General features: G+C 41.7%; 2 protein-coding genes across 3 annotated transcripts in view; both read left to right on the plus strand.

The window, feature by feature from the left end:
• Positions 1-9130, plus strand: part of LOC111956913 (contactin-associated protein-like 2) — a 94980-nt gene extending 85850 nt beyond the window's left edge. The window contains exons 23-25 of the mRNA XM_023977614.2: positions 1528-1758; positions 4895-4969; positions 5061-9130. Coding sequence (XP_023833382.1) covers positions 1528-1758; positions 4895-4969; positions 5061-5260 — 506 coding nt within the window. The 3' untranslated portion in view covers positions 5261-9130. The remainder of the gene's footprint in view (positions 1-1527; positions 1759-4894; positions 4970-5060) is intronic.
• Positions 9131-10040: 910 nt separating this feature from the next.
• Positions 10041-25770, plus strand: LOC111956716 (cullin-1). Of its 2 annotated transcripts, XM_023977256.2 has the most exons (23): positions 10047-10245; positions 11111-11164; positions 12296-12651; positions 12841-13018; positions 14807-14974; positions 15077-15127; positions 15233-15323; positions 15437-15600; positions 15752-15914; positions 20917-21047; positions 21189-21296; positions 21412-21518; positions 21779-21827; positions 22076-22207; positions 22421-22538; positions 22767-22843; positions 22945-23076; positions 23303-23395; positions 24557-24604; positions 24718-24800; positions 24943-25048; positions 25267-25380; positions 25614-25770. In XM_023977256.2, the coding sequence occupies exons 3-23, from the start codon at positions 12512-12514 to the stop codon at positions 25692-25694; spliced, it is 2334 nt and encodes a 777-aa protein (XP_023833024.1). In that variant the 5' UTR covers positions 10047-10245; positions 11111-11164; positions 12296-12511; the 3' UTR covers positions 25695-25770. The 2 variants fall into 2 exon arrangements, with proteins under 2 accessions (XP_023833025.1, XP_023833024.1); XM_023977257.2 differs by lacking the exon at positions 11111-11164 and having other exon boundaries at positions 10041-10245.
• Positions 25771-26667: the final 897 nt, after the last annotated feature.

The following is a 26667-nucleotide window of genomic DNA, read 5'->3' on the forward strand; positions in this document are numbered from 1 at the left end:
GTCCTGTTCTGAGAACAGTAGAGTGCCCCATTCTGCCTGGCTGGTAAAGCCTTACGACTCCCCAGAGTGCTTTGCTGCTGCACTCTGTGAATATATTAACAACAGACCCACCGATCTCTGACATCATCCTCAAGGAGGGAGGGAGCACAGAGGCCCGATCCTGATCCCCCATCTTGCACTCCTATACGCACATCCAGGTTTTCTCTGAGCCACGCGGTGAATGTATTAGCTCACTGATCCATGACATCATATTTTCTCCAATGTTTTCTCTGGTCTGGCTGTGGGGAAGGTAGGGAAAGGAGGTGGACTGAATCACTCGGGGTGCATTCATATTCAGAGCTCGTTGGCTAACCAAGGCTGCAGGCACGTAGACACCCTGACAGGTACATAGACAGGCTGACAGACAGGTACACACACAGGAAAATAGACAGAGAGATTGATAGATGTATTGGCAGGAAGACGAATAGACTACTAGCTGACAGCGAGGCAGATGCAGAGGTAAATGGACCTGGTGACTGACTGACAGACAGACAGAGTGACGGACAGAGGGACGGACAGAGKGAYGGACAGAGGGACGGACATGATCATAGACAGGTGTACAGCTGCCAGTGGTAGCTCTGGATAGAGGGTCTGCAAGGTGGAGGCAGAGCAAGCATCACTACATTCAGGGAGGACAACAGGGCAAACAGGTACTACTCTTCTGTATTTGACTAACTTGAGGTGGCATAGTGTTTTGGATTACAACATAACTGTAACTACACTAAATACATAGGTATTGGGGAAACTTATTGTAAACCTTGACCTTGTGATTTGTTGTTGGAAGATTTGTTTTAGATTGGCATTTCCTATACAGGATATACTGTAGGGTAGGCCTATGTTGCTTTTAACAAACCTTGCCACTGTAGTTTTATCATTGGTTTAAGATGGTGAATTTTCTTCCTGTAGATATTGGGATGTGTTCTCAAAAGTAAAGATCATGAATGGCACAATGCATGGCTAATGTTCCAAACAGGGTGTGTTTTGTATTTTTTTTTACCCGGGGGCATATGAAACATCCTTCTTACATGTAACCTAAAATTGTGAAATTACTCTTCTTTAGCCGCCTTTGGAGAATATTGTATTGCAGTAGAATTGGATACTTTGTTTTCCCTGGTCTATTGGGAGTATATATCTGCAGTAGGAGCTTGTACAGTAGCTGCCTGTCTGTAATGTAGGGGGAGACTAGGGATTGGGAATACAGGATCACCAACCAGAGGCTAGATTCCAGTGAACATAAATSAAACTGGGGAGGCTTACAGTATTGCAGTGTGCTGAGTAGTAGTGCATCGTGGTGGTAGACCAGTATTAAGTGGTCAGATAGCATCAGTCAGCAGCTCCACACAAGCAGAAGATGATAAAACTCTACTGTGCACTGATACACTCAAGGTCTATACATTTCACATAGGTTGACAGGGATACCATAAGGAAGAACTATCTAATCCAGAACTGCTGTTATGTTTTAAATGATTTTGTCTTGGTTTTGATCAGAAACTGGCCAGATTGACCCAGTCATCATAGAGAAGTACAACACTCCAGGGTTTGTGGGCTGTCTGTCCAGAGTTCATTTCAACAACATCGCCCCTCTGAAGGCAGCACTGAGGTCTGGCATCGTCGCCCCGGTGACCACCCAGGGCATTCTAGTGGAGTCAAACTGTGGAGCGTCTCCTCTCACGATCTCACCAATGGCTGCTGCCAACGATCCCTGGCACATGGACTCAGGTACAGTAAATCATTATGTATCTATCTCCTTTGATTGTCCAGTCAATGGAACCATTTATTCATACAGTGTCATGGGATTTGATTATATTCTTGTCGTTTTACATCTTGTTCCGTCATCTTGAATACTGCATTTTTACGGTAAGCACTGTAAGGCCTTTACATTATGTATAGTAGATGAATTGTCAGTGGTCAACTGGCAGCACCAGCGGTCCACTCAGTTCTCCAAAGAGATCTGATATTTCATTATAACTTCAAGCCATTATATTTAATGGTGGTATTTTTCTTCTTCTCCAGCTATTGTACCATTTAAACCCATGTGCTGTTTAGCTCCTGCGGATAGCTCTACAGGGTGGTTATTACTGGGTCAGTGTATTGATCCTGGGTGAGCTTTTCCAGATACATGAGATATATTGCTGGGAAACACAAGATCTATCTCCTGCCTGCTCTGAGAATGGTCTGCTCTGTACTAGGGTATGAAACTCCATCTCTCAGGGACTCTCAGTGACTATGCTGTATGTTTAACCTATGGAGGCATATGTGTGGTTTCAATAGGTCAGATAAATCATTTTAGTGATACTGCTTTGGTAAGGATTAATATTAACAAGTTCAGTTGTCCTACAGCTAGGCCTAATGGAAGTAGTGGGTTGATCTTTTCAGTTATTGATTTTTACACCACTGATAGTAAAAGACTAATAGAATTTTAGATGAAAAATATGAGAATAAGAGGGAGAATCCTTTTATCATTTGATCTTAGCCTTGCATAGTGCTCCAAAGGTGACAAATCAGCCTTTGTAAGCTCCCTGTGAGAGGCATCTGTGATCCCTGCCCCACTGTGTGTGTGTACATGTGTGTATGTGAAAATAACAAAAAACAAAGTCTTTCGTGAACCAGTACTTGCACTAGATTTTTCCCCTACTAGCTCTGATTTTACTGATAGCTACTTTATTGAAGAAAAGTGTACTTACTATGACTGAGATATGTGGTTGTCCCACCTAGCTATCTTAAGATGAATGCAATAATTGTAAATCACTGGGAAGATATTTTTGATGTACCGATTCCATGGACAAGGTGTATGAGTTGATATATAAAACAACGCAAGATTCAAGACTTCATGCTTTTCAGCTAAAATTATTGCACAGAATTCTTGCCACCAACAGAATTTTGAATATTTGGGGCATACAATCATCGCAGCCCTGCAGATTTTGTTGTGAAGATAYAGAATCAATAGACAATTTGTTTTGGTATTGCACTTAGGTAGCCTGTTTCTGGTCTCAGGTTCAGGAATGGCTGAAAATTCATAGCATTGATCTAAAATTTACCTTGAAATAGCATTGTTGAGAGATCTGGAGAGACCTGGTCAGTCAATTACTAATATACTAATACTCTTAGTAAAAGTATTTATCTTCAACTCGCACTCTGGATTCTATTCGATTAGATAGATTCAAATTGTATGTTAAACATCACAGCATAGTTGAAAGAAATATGGTGCGTAGAAATCCGAAGAGGGTGGCCAGCAGAGATAGGTGGGATGAGCTGAGGGTTGGGATGTGTAACTGGAGACAAGTGGAAGTGGAGTCGCTGGGTGGGGGATAGAATGGCGGTCAAGAATAAAAGTTAAAAGTCAAAACAAAACAAAAAGTAAGTTTGAATGACACTGACAGGCATTGTTACAGCTAATGCCTGTTTGCCTGAGGTGTTTGTACACATGCATATACAGACATACACTCATTCAAACGCACACACGTGCACATTCACAAACACACATGTAAATAGTGCCATACATATTGTTGGCCTTGCTGTTATGATTTTTGTTGTCCTTGATGTCTTGTTTTTTGCATTGTTGTTTTCTGTTTTCCTTTGTCTTTCTCTTCTCTTTTGTTCATTTTGTTGGTTGTTGATGCATTGGGTGATGGGGGGGCCGGTGTCTTGGGGGAAAGGAAATATTTTATGATTTGTTTTCTCGGGGGGGGCACAACTGTGGCTGGGCGGAGGTCTCTTGGGAAACTGTGTGTGTGTGGGGGGGGGATCTTGGAGGGCTGGTGGCCTGGCAGTTGGGAGCTTAGTCCGGGGGCTGATAGTTCTCTGGTTCAGGTCCCCATTTTTRACCTTGTGGGAGATCTGACGTGCCCTTGAGCAGGACGTTGACCCTGGTTAATTCTGTGGGTCTCTCTGGATGGGAGTCTGTTAGATGACTAATGTAATGTAAATTTGAGCGGCTTCACTGCAAGTAGATTATATGTTTTAATATTCAATAATAATAAGAAATACAAATTTTAAACTAAGTCGCTCTGGTTAAGAGCATCTGCTAAATGACTAAAATGTGTGTGTGTTTTGGGGGGGGGGGTTCTGCAGGATCCACTCAAATGGACTAGTGCCCACAGATGTCAGCTGAAAAGAGTAGACTGCCCCTTTTGACTCTGAGCCCACACCTACTTCCCCCATAGACTCACATACTGTGCATATACTGCATGCTATACACACAGAGTATACCAAACATTAGGAACACCTTCCTAATATTTCGTTGCGCACCCCCCCTCCCCTTAGAACAGCTTCAATTCATCGGGGCATGGACTCTACAAGGTGTCCAAAGCATTCCAAAGGGATGTTGACTCCAATGCTTCCCACAGTTGTATCAAGTTGGCTGGATGTCCTTTGGGTGGTGGACCATTCTTCATACACACGGGAAACTATCGAGTGTGATAAACCCAGCAGCGTTGCAGTTCTTGACACAAACCTACCATACCCCGTTCAAAGGCACTTATGTTTTTTGTCTTGCTCATTCACCTTCTGAATGGCACACAATTCATGTCTCAATTCTCTCAAGGCTTAAAATCCTTCTTTAACCTGTCTCCTCCACTTCATCTACACTGATTGAAGTGGATTTAACAAGTGACATCAATAAGGGATCCTAGCTTTCAACTGGATTCACCTGGTCAGTCTGTCATGGAAATGTTTTGTATACTCAGTGTACATCTCCTGTCCTGTTCTTTTAATAGATGTCAAAGTGTGCCAGTTTACAATTGACATTCTGTTTCTGTAAAACATATGACAGCATTGACATTTTTTTTGCATTGTTGGATTATTTTGGGGTGGAGATATTTTGTAGCTGAGATTTTGTTTTTGTTTACTTTTTCAGCTGGTGCTGTATTCCCATTCAATGAGGAAAGAGTTAGCCGGGATGGAGTTGATCAGAACTCTGCAGTTATCGGAGGTGAGTTGGCGCAGTAACCAACTCGCCTACTATACAGGGTTGTTGGTGTTTTTAAAGGTCATGTTCCTCATAATGTCCGTTGTACTTGCAGGTATCATTGCTGTGGTCATCTTCACCATCCTCTGCACCCTGGTGTTCCTGATTCGCCATATGTTCCGTCACAAGGGCTCCTACCACACCAACGAGGCCAAAGGGGCAGAGTCTGCGGACTGTGCCGATGCAGCCATCATTGTCAATGACCCCGCCTTCACAGAAACCATCGATGAGAGCAAGAAGGAGTGGTTCATCTAATCGGACATTCACATTTTGGTACTGGGCAGAGGTGTGCCCATTGCTCTTCGCTGTGTGAAGGCAAGGCTTTCTTTGATGAGGGATGAATGATGTGTCATTGTGGACTAGGGAGATGTTCCCATGGACAAGATGTGTGCTTTGGCAGGCTTGTCTATAATGTACTTACATTGAGTGAGGAGTTTTGTCAACATGATATYAATCATTCACATGGAGCCATTATTTCAATGACTGCATCCACTGAACTGAGAATGGGGGAGAATAAATGATATTACTTTTGCATTACAGTTGATATGTCTTAATGATTTGAGCTTTGATTGTAGAGATGTTTATGCCTGCATTTAGTGGGTCAAGCACAAACTGTATACTTATATTTCCTTCGCTGCCAAATGAGACCAAATGAGTTGCTTAGAGACAAGAATATCCCTACAGTTTAAAAAACACAAAACTAAATGTCACAGACATTGACATTTGATTGTATTGTGATGTGTTAATTTGATTGCACTGCAGTCCTTTTTGTGTGTATAATACAATGGCATGCTTCAAGATTATGGCATCCCTTCATTGCACCATTCCACACAGTAGCACTTGTATTTTCTCACAAATGTGTATATTGTCTCGCCAATTCTTTTTTTTGTACCAAATTATTCAGCGTGCTTTATCTGTTTTGCCCAGTCTTGCTACATGATGGTTCTTCCTGGAAAGATTGTAATCTGGTATGAGATGACAGGTTCACATTTGGGGACATTGTGACATTTGTGACTTTTGAAAGGGAATTGCTATGATATTGTTATGAAAAGGTTTATAGCACAAACAAGCATATCAGTTATAGAAATGACAATATCTGGCTTAACCCAACGTGCCTTCAGGGTTCAGCCACTTAGCCTTCTGTTTTGGACTATTTCATTATGGGCCCACTGACTGTCCCTTGAATATCTAACAATATAAATACTAAGCCCAATAGGGACGTATTTATGATCGTTACTATTTGCTAAAAGGAAAATTAAAGAACATGGCTTAAGTTCAGCTGTCTCCATGGACAGTGATACACTACAGTCGTGGCCAAAAGTTTTGAGAATGACACATTCATTTTCAAAGTTTGCTGCTTCAGTGTCTTTAGATATTTTTGTCAGATGGAATACTGAAGTATAATTACAAGCATTTCATAAGTGTCAAAGACTTTTATTGACAATTACATGAAGTTGATGCAAAGAGTTAATATTTGCAGTGTTGACCCTTCTTTTTCAAGACCTCTGCAATCTGCCCTGGCATGCTGTCAATTAACTTCTGGGCCACATCCTGACTGATGGCAGCCCATTCTTGCATAATCAATGCTTGGAGTTTGTCAGAATTTGTGGGGTTTTCTTTGTCCACCCGCCTCTTGAGGATTGACCACAAGTTCTCAATGGGATTAAGGTCTGGGGAGTTTCCTGGCCATGGACCCAAAATATTGATGTTTTGTTCCCCGAGCCACTTAGTTATCACTTTTGCCTTATGGCAAGGTGCTCCATCATGCTGGAAAAGACATTGTTAATCACCAAACTGTTCCTGGATGGTTGGGAGAAGTTGCTCTCGGAGGATGTGTTGGTACCATTCTTTATTCATGGCTGTGTTCTTAGGCAAAATTGTGAGTGAGCCCACTCCCTTGGCTGAGAAGCAACCCCACACATGAATGGTCTCAGGATGCTTTACTGTTGGCATGACACAGGACTGATGGTAGCGCTCACCTTGTCTTCTCCGGACAAGCTTTTTTTCCGGATGCCCCAAACAATCGGTAAGGGGATTCATCAGAGAAAATGACTTTACCCCAGTCCTCAGCAGTCCAATCCCTATACCTTTTGCAGAATATCAGTCTGTCCCTGATGTTTTTCCTGGAGAGAAGTGGCTTCTTTGCTGCCCTTCTTGACACCAGGCCATCCTCCAAAAGTCTTCTCCTCACTGTGCGTGCAGATGCACTCACACCTGCCTGCTGTCATTCCTGAGCAAGCTCTGTGCTGGTGGTGCCCCGATCCCGCAGCTGACTCAACTTTAGGAGACGGTCCTGGCGCTTGCTGGACTTTCTTGGGCGCTCTGAAGCCGCCTTCACGACAATTGAACCGCTCTCCTTGAAGTTTTTGATGATCCGATAAATGGTTGATTTAGGTGCAATCTTACAGGCAGCAATATCTTTGCTTGTGAAGCCCTTTTTGTGCAAAGCAATGACGGCACGTTTTTCCTTGCAGGTAACCATGACCGGCAGAGGAAGAACAATGATTCCAAACACCACCCTCCTTTTGAAGCTTCCAGTCTGTTATTCRAACTCAATCAGCATCACAAAGTGATCTCCAGCCTTGTCCTCGTCAACACTCCCGTGTTAACGAGAGAATCACTGACATGTCAGCTGATCTTTTTGTGGCAGGGCTGAAATGCAGTGGAAATGTTTTTTGGGATTCAGTTAATTTGCATGGCAAAGAGGGACTTTGCAATTAATTGCAATTCATCTGATCACTCTTCATAACATTCTAGAGTATATGCAAATTGCCATCATACAAACTGAGGCAGCAGACTGTGAAAATTAATATTTGTGTCATTTTTACTTTTGGCCACGACTGTATACACGCTCTTAATTAATGCCTGAACCTGTATGGCTTTGTTGGCATCATGTGGTACTATGTAATATTTGACTGTATATGATTGTTAGAGTACAGTGAGGTTGTATGTTTAATGTCTACTAATTTTATTTGCTTATTTTCAGAATGCCCCACAATATTAAACGGTTCTCTCTTACAAGTGCCAACAAGACTCAAGTATGGTTTCTTGTCAGCCTTTCCCACATTAAGATGCTCTTTTTCACATCATGTGGTTTGGGTATTTATGTGATTAATTCAGAGTGGCATAACAGACAACACAGTGTGTGCGGAAGACAAGAACTGGGGGATTAGAGAAGCTAAGGGGTATGTAGACAGCATGAGAGAGAGTAATGAAAACCTTTGCAATGAACATGAAATTATTAGCGGTTACTGCTGAAGGCTGTAACAGCATTCTGCAAACTGAAGGCATCCCTCCTTACATATAATGCCAGCGTTCCACATGCCCACAGCAATTTGGTAATTGCTTCATTGTTTGTTGTTGATATTTTGTCATGTAGGCTATTATGAATCAACACAAAACCCTCTGCATCTCGCAAGGCTCCAGTTTGGTTTATTGTTGTAAAGGGGAGCAAAACTTAGATTGTGCTTCAGATAGTTTTGCTCATTTGAATTTGGGTATCACATACTGTATGTAGTAATAGTCAAGTTGCAACTATCACAATAAAGCTCACTATTTTATAAGCTAAAATAATCAGAGGACATAATTTTACTGTAGAGCAACACTATGACAAAGCATGAGCTCACGTCAGACTAATACTTCAATATTATAGCATAGAGGATATCATAGAACAATATAGCATACTGATATAATGGAGAATACACTTTTTAATTATGTTGCATTACCCGTAGCATATGTGTAGCTGATAACCACTTGTCAAATGAACGATTGGCATTAGATTTCAAATGTCATTGTTTGATAAATGTTTTACTTTCATTAGCAGCATGATATGTAAACTAAAAACAGTACCACATTGCAGTACAATATATTTTACATTAATTATTTGGAAATATTTTGTATGTTTCTATCTGAGGGATGATGTGCAAAAGCCTTTTTATAATATATTTTAATTTATTTCATTACAATTAAATGGCAGTTATTTTTATTACATTGTGTTGAAAACAAAAATTGTTAATTTGAGATCATGTCCCCCAAAATGCATTTAATTTGTTATTTATGTTCAGTATTGTATGTTAAGCCTGAGATTGCATACATAATGTGATTTTGTCTTAATATAAATCATTAAACAAGCCTTGCCATACAAAGAGTGTGGTTGCTTTATCATCAGATGTCTCCCCATCAGAACCTTACCCCCCCCTGACATTTATGGTAGACACTAGCCTGGTCCGTCAAACTATGCTGGACCTAGCCTTTTGGGGGCCCTTAGTGAGATTTGGTTGGGAGGGCCCCCACCTCGCAATAAAAGATTTTAGTGGCCCCTCTCTTGACAGTGGAGAAAAACATGCTTTAAAACTAACAAGTTTTCTGCAATTCTACACATTTTGCCATGGGGCAATGAGAAAATGTAATTTTATAAATTCCTACAATTCTACCCATTTTACTATTGAGGGGATAATGTTTTTTTTCTTCCAGTTTTAAGGCAAATTCCCTGCAATTCTACACAGTTTGCCATGACTTACACCATGTTAATCAAATATCTGAGTGAGAGTGACCAACGTACCCGGTGGGTATTTGGCTATGATTACTATAGATTTAGATAGCTGACTAGACTAATTTACCAATCTAAAAATTGTTAGCTGACATGGCTAATTGAGTGACTGACAAAGAAAAAATGCTGATACACAACCAAATGTCAGAATTGCACCTTGTGTATTATACTATTCTTACTCTCACTAGTAAGTTATGACCTGACTGAATTCCTAAAATGAGGGGCCCTAAAGTCACTTTTGGCTGGGGCCAGCCCTGCATAAAACCAATACTAATATCATTAATTATAGGATGTTTCAGAATATAACGACAAATTGTATTCTGTTGTAGTGGCATACATGATTATCAATCAGTTTTCATTAGAACCTTGACCTTCTCACAAATCATGCTGTTCCATGCACAACATACAGTATGTCCATTATAATCAGCCGTGCGTGTCCGGAACCTTAAATTCCACTCAAATACCATGGGACATGTTTCTGCAAACACATTTGTAAAGTGTTATTTCTATGCACTGCCGCAGCTATTGTTGTGGCAGTGAAAAGTACATAATTTAGAGGGAAACGGGGATGTGTCTTTGAAAAGGAGTATTCCAATACTTTACTCAGATTAAAAACGTAATATTTGTTTCTAATTGGTACTGTTTTGTTTCATTTTGAGCCAAGAACGAGCACTACTACTACTACACGATGGTAAGCTAAAGTCAGCTGGCTAGCTAAGCATAACGACAAATCACCAGTGAACTTGGATATTATTCTAGCTAGCTAGTTATACAAAAACGGAACACACACACACGACTATTGTGTGTTGTATTTATACAGAGAACACTGCATGGCTGTTTATCCGTAACGTTAATTGGCTTCTGTGGTCAGGTAGCTTAAGTTAGCTCTAGCGTTGCGCCTGAACAGGCCTCATTTCTCACGGTAACGTTAGTTAGCTAACGTTAGCCTGATAGTTCACTGGCTAATACCATGTTAGCTAAGTTGGTTATAACGTTTGTCAATCCAAATTTGCAGTTTGTATTATCGACTATTTTGTTTAAGTTACTAGCTAGCTAACAGTACACCAAGAAAATGTAATGCCAACGTCAGCTAGTCAAAAACATTGCTAACTGCTATGTTTGCTTACACTGCACCACTAACCAGGTTAATATTTCACGTTTAGCCATGGCATGACAAAGCTAGATAGCTAATGTTAAGTTCAGAAGCTTCCTTGGCAAGCTTGTGCATGGAGACTACAGGTGTAGTAGCTAGCATTATTGCCGGATAAAGTTCATATTTACTGTACAAGATATTGCCTTGGACTAGTTAGCTATCAATATTAAGTTTTGCAAATAACAAAAAGCTAGCTAACAACATACAGAGAATAGGTATATTTTGGATTGCAAGCCAGGCATTACAGTCCCTCAAAGATTGTTTGCCACCAGCTCAGTGGCAATCATTTTGGCAAAATATACTGTCCCTATCGTTGTARCTTCCTCTTTGCTGCCCACTGTTATGTTAGGCTACCTCTTTTCAGTGTGTTTGCTGCTTAATCTGCATCTTTTGCCTTGGTTAGAGACAACACTGTCCCTGTGATAAATTGATGAATACTTGGGCCTGGACTGAAATGGTAATTATCTTGAACAGTTGGTTATTTAACAATTAGCCCCAAAACTTATCTTACCATCTCATGTTTGTCATTCATGCACAATACTTGCAGTATTCTCATAAGATATGTTTAACTTTAGTATCCAAGGATATCATTATATACACTTTGATTAGCCTATATCAGGGTTAGGCAACCCTGTTCCCGGRGTGTCGCAGGTACTGCAGGATTTTTTCCCCTACTAGGCACTAGACTTAACTACTTAATAACTAAATGATCAGTTCAGTGATTGCCTAAATTCAAAACACCTGGTCTTCCAGATCAATTAAATCAATAACATGAAGTGCCTGCTCCAGGACCAGGGTTGTGCACCCCTTGTGTATTTTATGTCTATGGTTGTATTCTAAGACTTAGTAGAATCTAAGTTAACATATTTACATATACACATGTAATGAAACAAGGTCAGGTTAGGCCTCATCTTGAAATCATAGTTCTGCACTCTTGTCTACTCTTAAAAAAAAAAAAAAATCTTTGTGATTTCTCTACCTTCAATGTATTATTCAATATCACTTGAATGATCTCCTGCTCCATGCCGGAAATCAGCCCTGCCTACCCTGCACAGGTTTAACAACAGGAGCCGAGGGCAGTAGGGTTTAGGTTTCAAGCTGAAGGAAAGCCAAATCCAGTCAGCCGTATTCCCCCAGCCAGGCTGCACTGGGGTGGGCAGACACACTCACTGACACTGTAATGTAGTTACAGTATTCAGGACCAGTGAAGGTCAGATCTCAGGCCCAGCTGTTGGGTCCTGATCAAGGGGAGCATGGAGTCAATATAACACTCACTAGACTAATCTCTAACAATATGTCATACATTAGCACCTGGATAGCAGATACTAGCTTTATATGGCAGGGGAACTATTCCAATCATTTTGCTGTCTACTGTAGTCTACAATGGAAGCAGTTTCAAGTGCAAATACTCATGAGCTAGATCCTAATACATGTTTTTGTCCAGGTCATGATTTTTTTCAATTGAATGTCAACATCAGTTATTGCAATCCCAACATTCTACAATGCAAGATTTTTGCTTACACTTCAGGGCCTGCACTATGTGACTTATACAATGTGTTCTCCTTTCTTACAATGTGTTTGTTTGCAGGTTTCTTGGCAGGATGCTCTCCTGATTGCTACTTGAAGGGGGTCTTCCACGATCGTCTGCCACTCCGAAGAGAAGACCCCACCTTGTCTCTGTGTTACATTGTGGCCTCTCTTCATCACCTTATGGAGGAGTAGCTCTTGACGGTTTCATTACAAGCAATAAAAGAAGACGTGGCACGGAGCAACTGAGAGGAGAGCAACAACAAGCAAAGAGACAATGTCATCCAACAGAAGCCAGAACCCTCATGGGCTCAAGCAGATTGGCCTGGACCAGATCTGGGATGACCTGCGAGCAGGAATACAGCAGGTGTACACCAGACAGAGCATGGCCAAATCACGATATATGGAACTGTACACGTATCCTTCCACATAAATACACTCCCAGGCTTCTCTGACTGTGTGCTTCCAAGTGTGTCTCTTTATAAAGGGCAGTTTTTATGGCTGACACCAGCACAGGTTTGCCTCAGTTTAAAGCATATTTGGGATAATCCATTGTCAGTATTTTAAGTTTCTACATTTATGTTTTTGCCTTTACCCACCACCCAGACATGTTTATAACTACTGTACCAGTGTGCATCAGTCCAATCAGGCCCGTGGGGCAGGGCCCCCTCCATCCAAGCCCTCCAAAAAGGCCCCAACCCCAGGAGGGGCCCAGTTTGTGGGCCTGGAGCTCTACAAGAGACTCAAGGAGTTCCTCAAGAACTACCTGACCAACCTGCTCAAGGTAATGCTCTGTTCTGTGCCTTTTTTAAATGGACTGAGGTCAATGAATCAATTAAATGAATTGGCCTGCTACTTAATTCTCCATTGGCCCTTCCAGTAAAGGTTAAAAGGAAGTATATCAAATGTCCTACCACGTTTGCATGCTTATCTCTAACTACAGTGGTATATGAACCCTTTTGAATTACCTGGATTTCTGCATAAATTGGTCATAAAATGTTATCTGATCTTCATCTAAGTCACAACAATAGACAAACACAGTCTGCTTAAACTAATAACACACAAACAATTATAATTGTTCATGTCTTTATTGAACACACTGTGTAAACATTCACAGTGCAGGTTGGAAAAAGTATGTGAACCCTTGGATTTAATAATAGGTTGACCCTTCTTTGGCAGCAATAACCTCAACCAAACGTTTTCTGTAGTTACAGATCAGACCTGCACAACGGTCAGGAGGAATTTTGGACCATTCCTCTTTACAAAACTGTTTCAGTTCCACTATTCTTGGGATGTCTGGTGTGAACCACTCTCTTGAGGTCATGCCACAGCATCTCAATCGGGTTGAGGTCAGGACTGACTGGGCCACTCCAGAAGGTGTATTTTCTTCTGTTCAAGCCATTCTGTTGTTGATTTACTTATTTATTTTGGGTTATTGTCCAGTTGCATCACCTATCTTCTGTTGACCTTCAATTGGTGGACAGATAGCCTAACATTCTACTGCAAATGTCTTGATAAACTTGGGAATACATTTTTATGTTGATGATAGCAAGCTGTCCAGGCCCTGAGGCAGCAAAGCAGCCCCAAACCATGATGCTCCCTCCACCATACTTTACAGTTGGGATGAGGTTTTGATGTTGGTGTGCTGTGCCTTTCTTTCTCCACACATAGTGTTGTGTGTTCCTTCCAAACAACACAACTTTCGTTTCATCTGTCTACAGAATATTTTGCCAGTAGCGCTGTGGAACATCCAGGTGCTCTTTTGCAAACTTCAGACGTACAGCAATGTTTCTTTTGGACAGCAGTGGCTTCTTCCATGGTGTCTAATGAACACCATTCTTGTTTAGTGTTTTACGCATTGTAGACTTGTCAACAGAGCTGTTAGCATCCTCCTGAGATTTCTGTAAGTCTTTAGCTGACACTCTAGGATTCTTCTTAACTTCATTGAGCGTTCTGCGCTGTGCTCTTGCGGTCATCTTTGAGGGCGGCCACTCCTAGGGAGAGTAGCAACAGTGCTGAAATTTCTCTATTTCTAGACAATTTGTCTTACCTTGGACTGACTTTTAGAGATACTTTTGTAACCCTTTCCAGCTTTATGCAAGGCAACAATTCTTCATCTTAGGTCTTCTGATATCTCTTTTGTTTGAAGCATGGGTCACATCAGGCAATGCTTCTTGTGAATAGCAAACTCAAATTTCCTGAGTGTTTTTATGAGGCAGGGCAGCTCTAACCAAAATCTCCAATTTTGTCTCATTGATTCGACTCCAGTTTAGTGGACTCCTCACTCCAATTAGCTTTTGGAGATGTCATTAGCCTAGGGGTTCACATACTTTTTCCAAACTACACTGTGAATGTTTATCTTATGTATTCAATAAAGACAAGAAAAATACAATCATTTGTGTGTTATTACTTTAAGCACACTGTGCTTGTCTATTGTTGGGACTTAGATGAAGATCAGGTGAATTTTTATGTAAAATGTATGCAGAAATCAGGTAATTCCAAAGGGTTCACATACTTTTTCTTGCCACTGTAAATATCACTCTTCTCCTCCCTCTGTCCCCATCATCTGCAGGATGGAGAAGACCTGATGGATGAGAGTGTATTGAAGTTCTACACACAGCAGTGGGAAGACTACAGATTCTCCAGCAAAGTGCTGAATGGTATCTGTGCCTACCTCAACCGGCACTGGGTCCGCCGCGAGTGTGACGAGGGGCGCAAAGGGATATATGAAATCTACTCCGTAAGACCACCCTTTTTTAGTTTTTTTTGTTAACCATTTAAGAATATGAGATTTAGGTTTTCTCAATTGTATGCATTACTTCATCCTTTCCTCTCCTTTCAGCTCGCGTTGGTGACATGGAGAGAATGCCTTTTCAGACCTTTGAATAAACAAGTGAGTATCTGCTCAGATTAGCTGTGGAAAAGTTATTCCCAGTCTTAGTTGATTATGATACATTTTGTTGAAGGCATGATCCTAAATGTGTCCCCCCCAACTAAGGTCACAAATGCTGTATTGAAGCTCATTGAGAAGGAACGTAACGGAGAGACCATCAATACTAGGCTTATCAGTGGAGTCGTCCAGTCCTATGGTAGGTCCTGGCATATTGTAATGGTGTGTTCAACTAATATGGAACTGTTGTGAGATGTGATGTCATGGCTCTGAAATTATGTTGGTTGATAGTGGAGGTTGTGTGTCTTTCAGTTGAGTTGGGTCTCAATGAGGATGATGCCTTTGCCAAAGGCCCCACGTTGTCAGTCTACAAAGAGTACTTCGAGACTCAGTTCTTGGCGGACACCGAGCGCTTTTACACACGAGAGAGCACAGAGTTCCTGCAACAAAATCCAGTTACTGAATACATGAAAAAAGTGGGTTATGAAACTAGTGTATTGAGCTAAATAGATGTATCAGTAGCCTTTTGTTTAGTGTAAAAAATTACAGAATCCCCCTCTCTTTCCTCTTTCTCCATCTCTTTCGGTCTCTCCCTCGGCTCTCTTTCTCCTTCTGTCTCTCTCTCAGGCTGAGGCGCGTCTGTTGGAGGAGCAGCGGAGGGTGCAGGTGTACCTCCATGAGAGCACGCAGGACGAGCTGGCCCGCAAGTGTGAGCAGGTGCTCATTGAGAAGCACCTGGAGATCTTCCACACAGAGTTCCAGAACCTTCTGGACGCTGACAAAAATGAAGGTATGGAGGAGATTCCAAATGGCAATTGCCAGCCAGACATGCCTTTTTGCTATTGCCAGATTTGTGCTTTATGTACTTTTTGTACATTTATACATTGCCTAGAGAAATGATTCATACCCACTTATTTATTCCACATTTTCTTCTTACATCATGAATTCAAAATTGATCAAATCTATTTGTTTTACCCATCTACACACAATACCCCGTAATAACAAAGTGAAAACATGTTTTTAGAATTTATTGAAAATTAAATACAGRTCTCATTTACATACGTATTTACACCACTGAGTCAATACTTTGTAGAAGCACCTTTGGTAGTGATTACAGCTTTGAGTAGTCTTTGGTATGTCTGTATTAGCTTTGCACATCTGCATTTGGGGATTTTCTCCCATTCTTCCTTGCAGATTTTCTCAAGCTCTTTTAAGTTAGATGGGAAGCGGCAGTGAACAGCAAGTCTTTCTGACGATTTTCAATGGGAATTAAGTCTGGGCTTTGGCTCAAGGACTTTCACATTCTTGTTCTGAAGCCATTCTAGCATTGCTTTGGCTATATGCTTTGGGTCATTGTCCTGTTGGAACGTAYATTTTCGCCCCAGTCTAAGGTCGGTTTCAAGTTTTAATGTCACATGCACAAGTACAGTGAAATGCCTCTGAAGCAGGTTCTCATCAAGGATTTGCCTGTATTTGGCTCCATTTATTGTTCCCTCTATCCTTATCAGTCTCTGTCCCTGCTGCTGAAAAGCACTTCTGCCTTCAGCTCCTCAGCAATGTAGAGACCAGTGTGTCTGTTGTCCCTTGTGTCTGTGCTCTTGTAGAATACTGGTTGAGGTAGTAGAGATGATGTAGTTAATTATTCCTTGCCAACGAATATTCGTCCACCCATCAGAGATGATTGCAATAGTCTGCTTTTATGATTTGCTTGAACTTCACTTGAACTCTGAATCGAGCAAATGAGTATATAAAGCATGTCTGGTTGGAGGGGTATGCTGGGCGAGGAACATTCAGAATTCTCTTCCAATATACATTGCCTGTGAGGATCAGAGGTGAACCAGTTGCATACACAGCTCGAGCAAGACATTCATCACCATTTCTCTGACTACGTTCCTCCATTGAGTAAAAAAACCTTCTGATTCCAGGAGGACCATGAGCTGTTGCTATCGATAACGTGTCTGATTCATAATTTTCACCTGGCATAGAAGTACAGGGACTTTTGTCAGAGGTTTCTTGTTGTGAGCGCTGAGGGAACTTTATGCACTTGGCCAGATGATTCTGCATCTTTGTTGCATTCTTCACATATGATTTGGCACACTCTTTGCAAATGTACACAGCTTTTCCTTCTACATTAGCTGCAGTGAAATGACTCCACACATCAGATAGTGCCCAATGCATTTTCCTGTAAAGATTAGAAAAAAATGTGTAAAAAAAACAACAAATACAATTCCATGTTAGATAAATAGTTAGTTAGATTAAACAACTCCTTTGTAAGATAAATGTTTTAAAATGAAATGCGTATGGAAACAGGTGAATTAACACTCCTCAGTTGGCAGGCTCAAGCAAGCTAAAACCCACATGCAAGAACTAACTAGCAGAAATTGTTAACAAGTTAGAAATGATTTAAACACACTTTGCTGTAGGCTACTATTTACTAGTTAACAAAAAATCATGTATGTCATATAAAATAAATTCACCCCACCCAGTATTGTGTTTCAAAACTTACCAGAAAGCATGTGGTCCTTGGCTCAAACAGTGTAGTAGTGTGGGCTCCATAGCATCTCATTAGTGTGCAAGATCTTGAGAATCAGCTGTACATGTGAATGGAAAAGTGCACTGCACATGTGATGGAAGAATGCACTGTGCATACAGAGGGTTGCAATTCCATCKAATTGGGGATAGTTTAACCAAAATATGCCACAAGACTTAGAATTGCCTTGTGTATTCCACAAAAAAGGGTTCACTGTTATAAGCTAACTTTTTTGATGAATTTAAGAAAAAATTCCCAAATTCCTTGGCTTAACATCCCATGGAAAATTTCCGAARAATTTCCAGAAATTTCCCGAAAAGTTTCCAACCCTTTGCAACCCTAACCACAACTACCCTCGGTATTATTGGCCAATGTGCAATCATTGGAAAACAAACTGGATGATCTACGATTAAGACTATCCTACCAATGTGACATTAAAAACTGTAATATCTTATGTTTCACCGAGACTTGGCTGAATGACGACGCGGATAATATAGAGCTGGCTGGCTTCTCCGTGTTTCGGCAGAACAGCAACGTCTGGTATGACGAGGGTCGGGGGTGTGTGTATTTGTCAATAACTACTGGTGCGTGATGTCTAATATTAAAAAAGTATTGAGGTAATGCTCGCCTGAGGTAGAATACCTCATGATAAGCTGTAGACCAAGAGAGTTCACATAAGTATAATTTGTAGCTGTCTATTTACACCACAAACCGATGCTGGCACTAAGACCGCACTCAACGGCTGTATAAAGCCATAAGCAAACAAGAAAATGCTCATCCAGAAGCAGCGCTAGTGGCCGGGGACTTTAATGCAGGCAAACTTAAATCCGTTTTACCTCATTTCTACCAGCATGTCACATTTGCAACCAGAGGAAAAACAAACCTAGACCACCTTTACTCCACACACAGAGACACATACAAAGCTTTCCCTCGCCAACCATTTGGCAAATCTGAACATAGTTCCATCCTGATTTCTGCTTACAAGCAAAAACTAAAGCAGGAAGTAGCAGTGACTCGCTCAATACAGAAGTGGTCAGTTGGCGCGGATGCTACGCTACAGGACTGTTTTGCTAGCACAGACTGGAATGTGTTCCGGGATTCATCATTGAGTAGTATACCACCTCAGTCACTGGCTTCATCAATAACTGCATCGACGACGTCCCCCCCACAGTGACCGTACGTACATTTCCCAACCAGAAGCCATAGATTACATGCAACATCTGCACCGAGCTAAAGGCTAGAGCTGCCGCTTTCAAGGAGCGGGACACTAAGCCGGATGCTTATAAGAAATCCCTCTATGCCTTCAGACGAACCATCAAACTGGCAAAGCGTCAATACGGGACTAAGATTGAATCCTACTACACCGGCTTTGATACTCGTCGGATGTGGCAGGGCTCGAAAACTATTACTTACTACAAAGGGAAACCCAGCCACGAGCTGCCCAGTGACGCAAGCCTACCAGATGAGCTAAATGCCCTTTATACTCACTTTGAGGCAAGCAATACTGAAGCATGCATGAGAGCACCAGCTGTTCCGGAGAACTGTGTGATCACGCTCTCCGTAGCTGATATGAGCAAGACCTTTAAACAGGTTAAGATTCACAAAACTGTGGGGCCAGACGGATTACCAGGACGTGTACTCAAAGCATGCGCGGACCAACTGGCAAGTGTCTTCACTGACATTTTCAACCTCTCCCTGGCCGAGTCTGTAATACCTACATGTTTCAAACAGACCACCATAGTCCCTGCCCAAGAAAGCCAAGGTAACCTGCCTAAAATTATTACCGCCCCGTAGCACTCTCGTTGGTAAACATGAAGTGCTTTGAAAGGCTGGTCATAGCTCACATCAACACCATCATGCCAGAAACCCTAATCCCACTTCAATTCGCATACTGCCCTAACAGATCCACAGATGACGCAATCTCAATCGCACTCCACACTGCCCTTTCCAACCTGGACAAAAGGAACACCAATGTGAGAATTCTGTTCATTGACTACAGCTCAGCATTTAACACCATAGTGCCCACAAAGCTCATCACTAAGTTAAAGACCCTGGAACTAAACACTTCCCTCTCCAACTGGATCCTGGACTTCCTGACTGGCCGCACCCAGGTGGTAAGGGTAGGCAACAACACATCTGCCACGCTGATCCTCAACACTGAGGCCCCTCAGGGGTGCATGCTTAGTCCCCTCCTGTACTCCGTTCACCTACGACTGCGTGGCCAAGCATGACTCCAACACCATTAAGTTTGCTGACGACACAACAAGTGGTAGGCCTGATCACCGACAACGATGAGACACCCTATAGGGAGGAGGTCAGAGACCTGGCAGTGTGGTGCCAGGACAACAACCTCTCCCTCAATGTGAGCAAGGCAAAGGAGCTGATCATGGACTATAGGAAAAGGAGGGCCGAACAGGCCCCCATTCTCATTGATGGGACTGAAGTGAAGCGGGTCGAGAGTTTCAAGATCCTTAGTGTCCACATCACCAACAAACTATCATGGTCCAAACACACCAACACAGCTGTGAAGAGGGCACAACCTTGCCTATTCCCCCTCAGGAGACTGAAAAGATTTGGCATGGGTCCCCAGATCCTCAAGTTCTACAGCTGCACCATCGAGAGCATCCTGATCTGTTGCATCGCTGCCTGGTATGGCAACTGTTCGGCATCTGACCGTAAGGTGCTACAGAGGGTAGTGCGTACGGCCCAGTACATCACTGTGGCCAAGCTTCCTGACATCCAGGACCTATATATTAGGCGATGTCAGATGAATTGTCTAAGACTTCAGTCACCCAAGTTATAGACTGTTATCTCTGCTAACGCACGGCAAGCAGTACCGGAGCGCCATGTCTAGGACCAAAAGGCTCCTTAACATCTTCTACCCCCAAGTCATAAGAGTGCTGAACAACTAAACTAATCAAATGGCCACCTGAACTATTTACATTGASCCCCCCCMCCCCCCCCCCCCCCCCYCTTTGTTTTTACACTGCTGCTACTCACTGTTTTATTATCTATGCATAGTCACTTTACAAATTACCCCCGCACATTGACTCAGTACCGCTACCCCCTATATATAGCCTTGTTATTGTTTATGTAAATGTATGTTACTTTTTGATTGATACATATATATATTTTTTATAAATAAATTATCAATATTTCATTAACTCTTTCTTGAACTGCGTTGTTGGTTAAGGGCTTGTGTGTAAGAATTTCAGTGTTGTATTTGGAGCATGTGACATGCATTGTCATTCTCTGTCTGTAGACCTTGGGCGGATGTACAATTTGGTGTCCCGGATCACTGATGGATTGGGAGAGCTGAAGAAACTCCTGGAGACGCACATATATAACCAGGGCCTTGCTGCTATAGAGAAGTGTGGAGAAGCAGCTCTCAATGTAAGAACTACAATGGATTTAATAGTTAAATGTACGCATTGTGTTTTACCGGTTCACATCTTTATTAGAATAATCTGAGACAGTCCTCTCTCCAGTTCACTTGGGTGTTCCTTGACTTTGTTTTCATTTATTTCACCACAGGATCCCAAAATGTATGTCCAGACCATCTTAGACGTCCACAAGAAGTATAATGCTTTAGTAATGTCAGCGTTCAACAACGATGCTGGTTTTGTTGCTGCTCTGGACAAGGTATGTTCATATTTTACTATATTTTGTGGTGTTAGACATTTTCAGACGGTGTCACACACACTTACACTGTTGTTGTTCTTGTTAACTTTGAACACCCATTTTTTTGTCTTCACAGGCCTGTGGACGCTTCATAAACAACAATGCTGTAACCAAGATGGTGCAGTCATCCAGCAAATCCCCAGAGCTGCTGGCTAGATACTGTGACTCTCTGCTGAAGAAGAGGTGTGCCTCCGCTCTGGCACATTCACTCAATGCATAACTCAGAACCACAGTTTGAAGTGGTTCAAGTATTCAAGTCTACGTACGCCTGAGACCAGTAGCCAGCACTCCAGTATTGCTATGGACATTTGTTCTGAAATGGTTCACATTGACTAGAGTCAATATGACGTCTACTCTTCTTGTGGTTTTAATAGACACTGCTAACATACAAGAGCAGGATGTCTGATTTTAAATGAAATTATTTTCTTTCTTTTTTTGCACAGCTCAAAGAACCCAGAGGAGGCAGAGCTAGAAGACACACTAAACCAAGTGGTGAGTTGGACTGCTTTAAAAAAATATATATATWTWTTTTTTTTTCAGCTGCCACACTGGTACTGCATTTTATACATTAACTGGTTGTCTGGAGTCGACAGGATGAAAAGTGGAGCTTCTGCACTGGCTGCCTTCCATTGTAGACCCAATCTCCTCCCCCTCCTTCAGCCCGGCGTTGCATTTTAGTTGGTTTACGAGATGTGGTCTCTATTCACAACTATCTAACTGTTATGTGTTCTCTTCCCTAGATGGTGGTCTTTAAGTACATAGAGGACAAAGATGTGTTCCAGAAGTTCTACGCCAAGATGCTGGCTAAGCGGTTAGTCCATCAGAACAGCGCCAGTGATGATGCTGAAGCCAGTATGATCTCCAAACTAAAGGTACTATACCACAAACAATGTGTTTACCTCATGACTATGTTTTTAATTTGGCATTTTCAATGTGATATTGACATTACATTGTGATTGGTAACTAGAGTTGTGCAGTTTGTTTATTGTACAAATCTGTTAGATATTCTCTGGTTGCTCAGTCTTTGGACTGTTTTACCTGGGATCAGCTGTCCTAATGGCATGTCCTGCCCTCTTTCCCAACAGCAAGCGTGCGGCTTCGAGTACACCTCCAAACTCCAACGCATGTTCCAGGACATCGGAGTCAGCAAAGACCTAAATGAACAATTTAAAAAGCACCTCACCAACTCTGAGCCTTTGGACTGTGAGTATATCTGTCTGTGACTCTGATATGCGGTGGGACATTGTCCCCCATTCTGGGATTCATTATGTGATGACAGAAAGGATTTTCTTAATCTCGGAAACCCGRTTACCTGGATTGATTTAATAGGGCCCTGGTTTTTCCCAACCAAACTTTAAAACAATCACATTGAAACAAATAACTATTATAAGAAGATTGCTGATCTGTTTTCTGTGTGTGTGTGCGTCTCAGTGGACTTCAGCATCCAGGTCCTCAGTTCTGGTTCCTGGCCCTTCCAGCAGTCCTGTACATTTGCCTTGCCCTCTGAGGTGAGAGACTAACTGATCCCCTCCACAGTGACCCAATTTACTGACATTGATCACTGTTTTACTCACTGTTCTCTCTTTTCTTCTCTCCTACCCTCATTCAGCTGGAGAGGAGTTACCAAAGGTTCACTGCCTTCTACGCCAGCAGACACAGCGGGCGCAAGCTGACCTGGCTCTACCACCTGTCCAAAGGAGAGCTGGTCACCAACTGCTTTAAGAACAGATACACGCTGCAGGTGATTACAGGTGTTGTCTGATCAGATAAAATATGAATATTTCCTCTCAGACTCTAAGTTAGGGATTTTCATCAACCATCACTGTTGAACAAACATACTGGTGTGTGCTGACTATTAACAAGAAAAAATTAATGAATCAACAATATGCATGGAGCGGAGTTGTCATGGTATCCTCTATTATTGAATGGTTTTGACTTATTCCCTGTTGCTCCTCTTGTCCTCCCAGGCTTCTACCTTCCAGATGGCCATCCTATTGCAGTACAATGCTGAGGACGTCTACACAGTGCAGCAGCTCGCTGACAGCACACAGATCAAGATAGTGAGTACTGACAACTCAACGGTATCTAGTTGGCTATAGACAGAGAGACTATTCTCTTTGATGGATGGTCTTTCAAAGGAAGACATTATGCTCTGATGGGAATACAAAACATTAAGAACACCTTCTCTTTCCGTGACAGACTGACCAGGTGAATCCAAGTGAAAGCTATGATCCCTTATTGATGTTAAATCCACTGATTGTAGATGAAGGGGAGGAGACGTGTTAAAGAAGGATTTTTACAATTTAGACCTTGATTGTGTATGCGTGTCATTTAGAGCGTGAATGGGCAAGACAATATTTAAGTACCTTTGAACGGGGTATGGTAGTAGATGCCAGGCACACCGGTTTGAGTCAAGAACTACAACGCTGCTGGGGTTTTCACGCTCAACAGTTTCCCCTGTGTATCAACAATGGTCCACCAGCCACTCAACATGGCCCAGCATCCCTGTGGAATTGTCAGGACCCGGTGCGAGAAACAGTCACTAATAATCGTCAGAACCCAGAAGATGAGGCAGACACAGCAGTACTAGAGATGGTGGTTTAATTAAAGAACAAAATCTTCAGGCAAAGAAACTAAATCCACAATGTCCAAAAATAAAGCCAAAAGGCACAAAATGGAAATCCTCCAAAATACAAAAGAAACTCCACAAAGTGGTAAAAAACAGCAGGGAAAAACAAACCTCAAAAGACTACTCAAATAATACACAAGAACTAAACCAGAGRACCTCTGGAAAATCCAACAAGAGAAATATCTGAATAAACAAGGCTTGGGCAGGGGCTGGGGCTGGGTGCTAACTTACAAACACTGAGCAAGGAACTGAGGAACACACAGGGTTTAAATACTAACAAGGGAATGACCTACAGGTGCAAACAATAATTAGAGCAAGAAAAACAAAAAGGTACAAAAAAGGTGCAATGGGGACATCTAGTGACCAAAACCCGAACAGTCTTGGCCAAAACCTGACAGGAATGCTTTCGATACCTTGTACAGCCCATGCTCCAACCAATTTAAGGCTGTTCTGTGGGTAAAGAGGAGGAGGTGAGGGTGCAACACAATATTAGGAAGGTGTTCCTAATGTTTGGTATACTATGTGTATAAGCTGAAAGCAACAGCCCACTATCTGCCTTATACGTTGCCTGTTTTGTTTTTGTTCTCATCAGGACATTTTGGTGCAGGTGTTGCAAATCTTGTTGAAGTCCAAATTGCTGGTAGGTTTTATGTCTCTTATTTTCAGATAATCTACCAAACAACTCCAGTTGCTAGGGAGCCATCAATTAACTATTCTCTGAAACTTTGACTCAAGCAATGTTCTGTTGTCTAGGTCCTGGAGGATGAGAATGCAAATGTGGATGAAGTGGAGTTCAAACCAGACACCTTAATAAAACTCTTCCTGGGATACAAAAAGTGAGTGATTACACACACCATGTAATCAATATAGATCACAAACCTGCAAATTGTGGAACAAGATATTCCAAATTGCTATGTTACTGTACTGTAATATATTCTATGAACTGTTGCTGATAGATTTTGATTTGAATCTATACAGCAAAAAACTTCGGGTGAACATTAACGTKCCAATGAAGACAGAGCAGAAGCAGGAGCAGGAAACCACTCACAAGAACATAGAGGAGGACAGGAAACTGTTAATACAGGTGCACTGTACATCACGCTATTCTATTTTTTCCCCTGATCTAACTCACACTACATGCTGCCACTGTCAACATTACTCACCTTGTCAAGCATTCAGTCACACTCACAAAAATCTGTTTATTGTCTAGCGTGCACAAACAACCTCTCTGGTCTAGAATATTCACCCAGGATCATTTTGGTCTAAACCTGCTGTGTTCTCTCTTTCTCTACCCTGCTGTAGGCTGCCATTGTGAGAATCATGAAGATGCGCAAAGTGCTGAAACATCAGCAACTCCTGGCAGAGGTGCTGAATCAGCTGTCATCCAGGTTCAAACCAAGAGTCCCCGTCATCAAGGTAAATTATGCCGTAAATTAGGCCACCTTACCCCAGAGGATGTCTTGGAACCACATACTGTAAATGCAACATCTGCCATGGTAGGAACGTGCTTGTTTGTGTCTTTCAGAAATGTAACAAATCTATACTCTGTTTTTACAATAAGGGTTATTTCCTGTAGGTTTATGGAAACCACTTTCTGTATGCAACATGTGCCATGTTAGTAATGGTCATGTATGGTTTTTGTCTTTCAGAAATGTATCGACATCCTGATAGAGAAGGAGTACCTGGAGCGTGTCGACGGAGAGAAAGACACTTACAGCTACTTGGCTTAAAACCTTTTCATTGTTCTCCACCCACCCACCCTCCCTCCTTTCTTTTTTAAAAAGTTGTCTCTTGAGTAATAAACATCATTCCTTTTGACATTTGGCCAATGTTGTCAGGAATGCGAGCACAGAAGGAGAAAAAGAAGAAAAAAGTTGTCAATCATCATCAAGGTGGTTGCGAAAGCTGGACTTCCCTTTAAACTCTGACATTATGGGATAGCTGCTCGCCCAGTGTTTGTTTGAAGATCCCATCTGAACTGCTCAGGATCGACAGATACATTTTGATATGTAAATATGGACAGAGACCTTTACCTCTTTACTTTTATCTTGCAAAGTTAATAACATACAAAAAAAACKATCAAAACCCTTCACACCGAGGGTTGCATGCTACTGCCTATCTGCATTTAAGAAGCAAAAAGACGTAATAGATGAGAAGCTATTAAGACACTGCTGCTTTATGTGGCAGTAGCAAATTAAGAACGTATGTTTAAAAAAATAAAAGATGAGTGCAATTTTAGCTGCACTTCCAGAAAGCGATCTGTGTTTGAAAAAGGCCCTTAGAAGTGTAATCTGCATTGTTACCAGCTACCAGAAAAACATTTGTATAGTGTGGTTCACTTTTTTTTTTAATGTATGGTAAATAAAAATTAAAGGTTTCTGTATTCCCTCTGATGGTTTTTATTCCTTCAAAGCTGATGTGAACTTTGGCCTGAGATATTTACACACGCATCCCAATTCTAATCTATGTTCACTAATTGGTTGTGAAAAAGAGCTAATGTGATTGGTCAAAAGACCAATTAGAGGGGGGRAAATATCAGATCTGTGCAGCCTGTGTAAATGCAGCCCTGGATATTATAGATCATTGCTGGTTTCTTGATGCTACAATCCATGAATGACCTACTTAGCTGTTCATTGCCAGTCATTTGTAAACTGTAAAGCTTGTCAACAAGATGTATTGTGTGGGTATTAGAACCGAAGGTTG

The sequence above is a fragment of the Salvelinus sp. IW2-2015 genome, linkage group LG32 (assembly GCF_002910315.2).
Source record: "Salvelinus sp. IW2-2015 linkage group LG32, ASM291031v2, whole genome shotgun sequence".
In the NCBI taxonomy this organism is placed as follows: Eukaryota; Metazoa; Chordata; class Actinopteri; order Salmoniformes; family Salmonidae; genus Salvelinus; species Salvelinus sp. IW2-2015.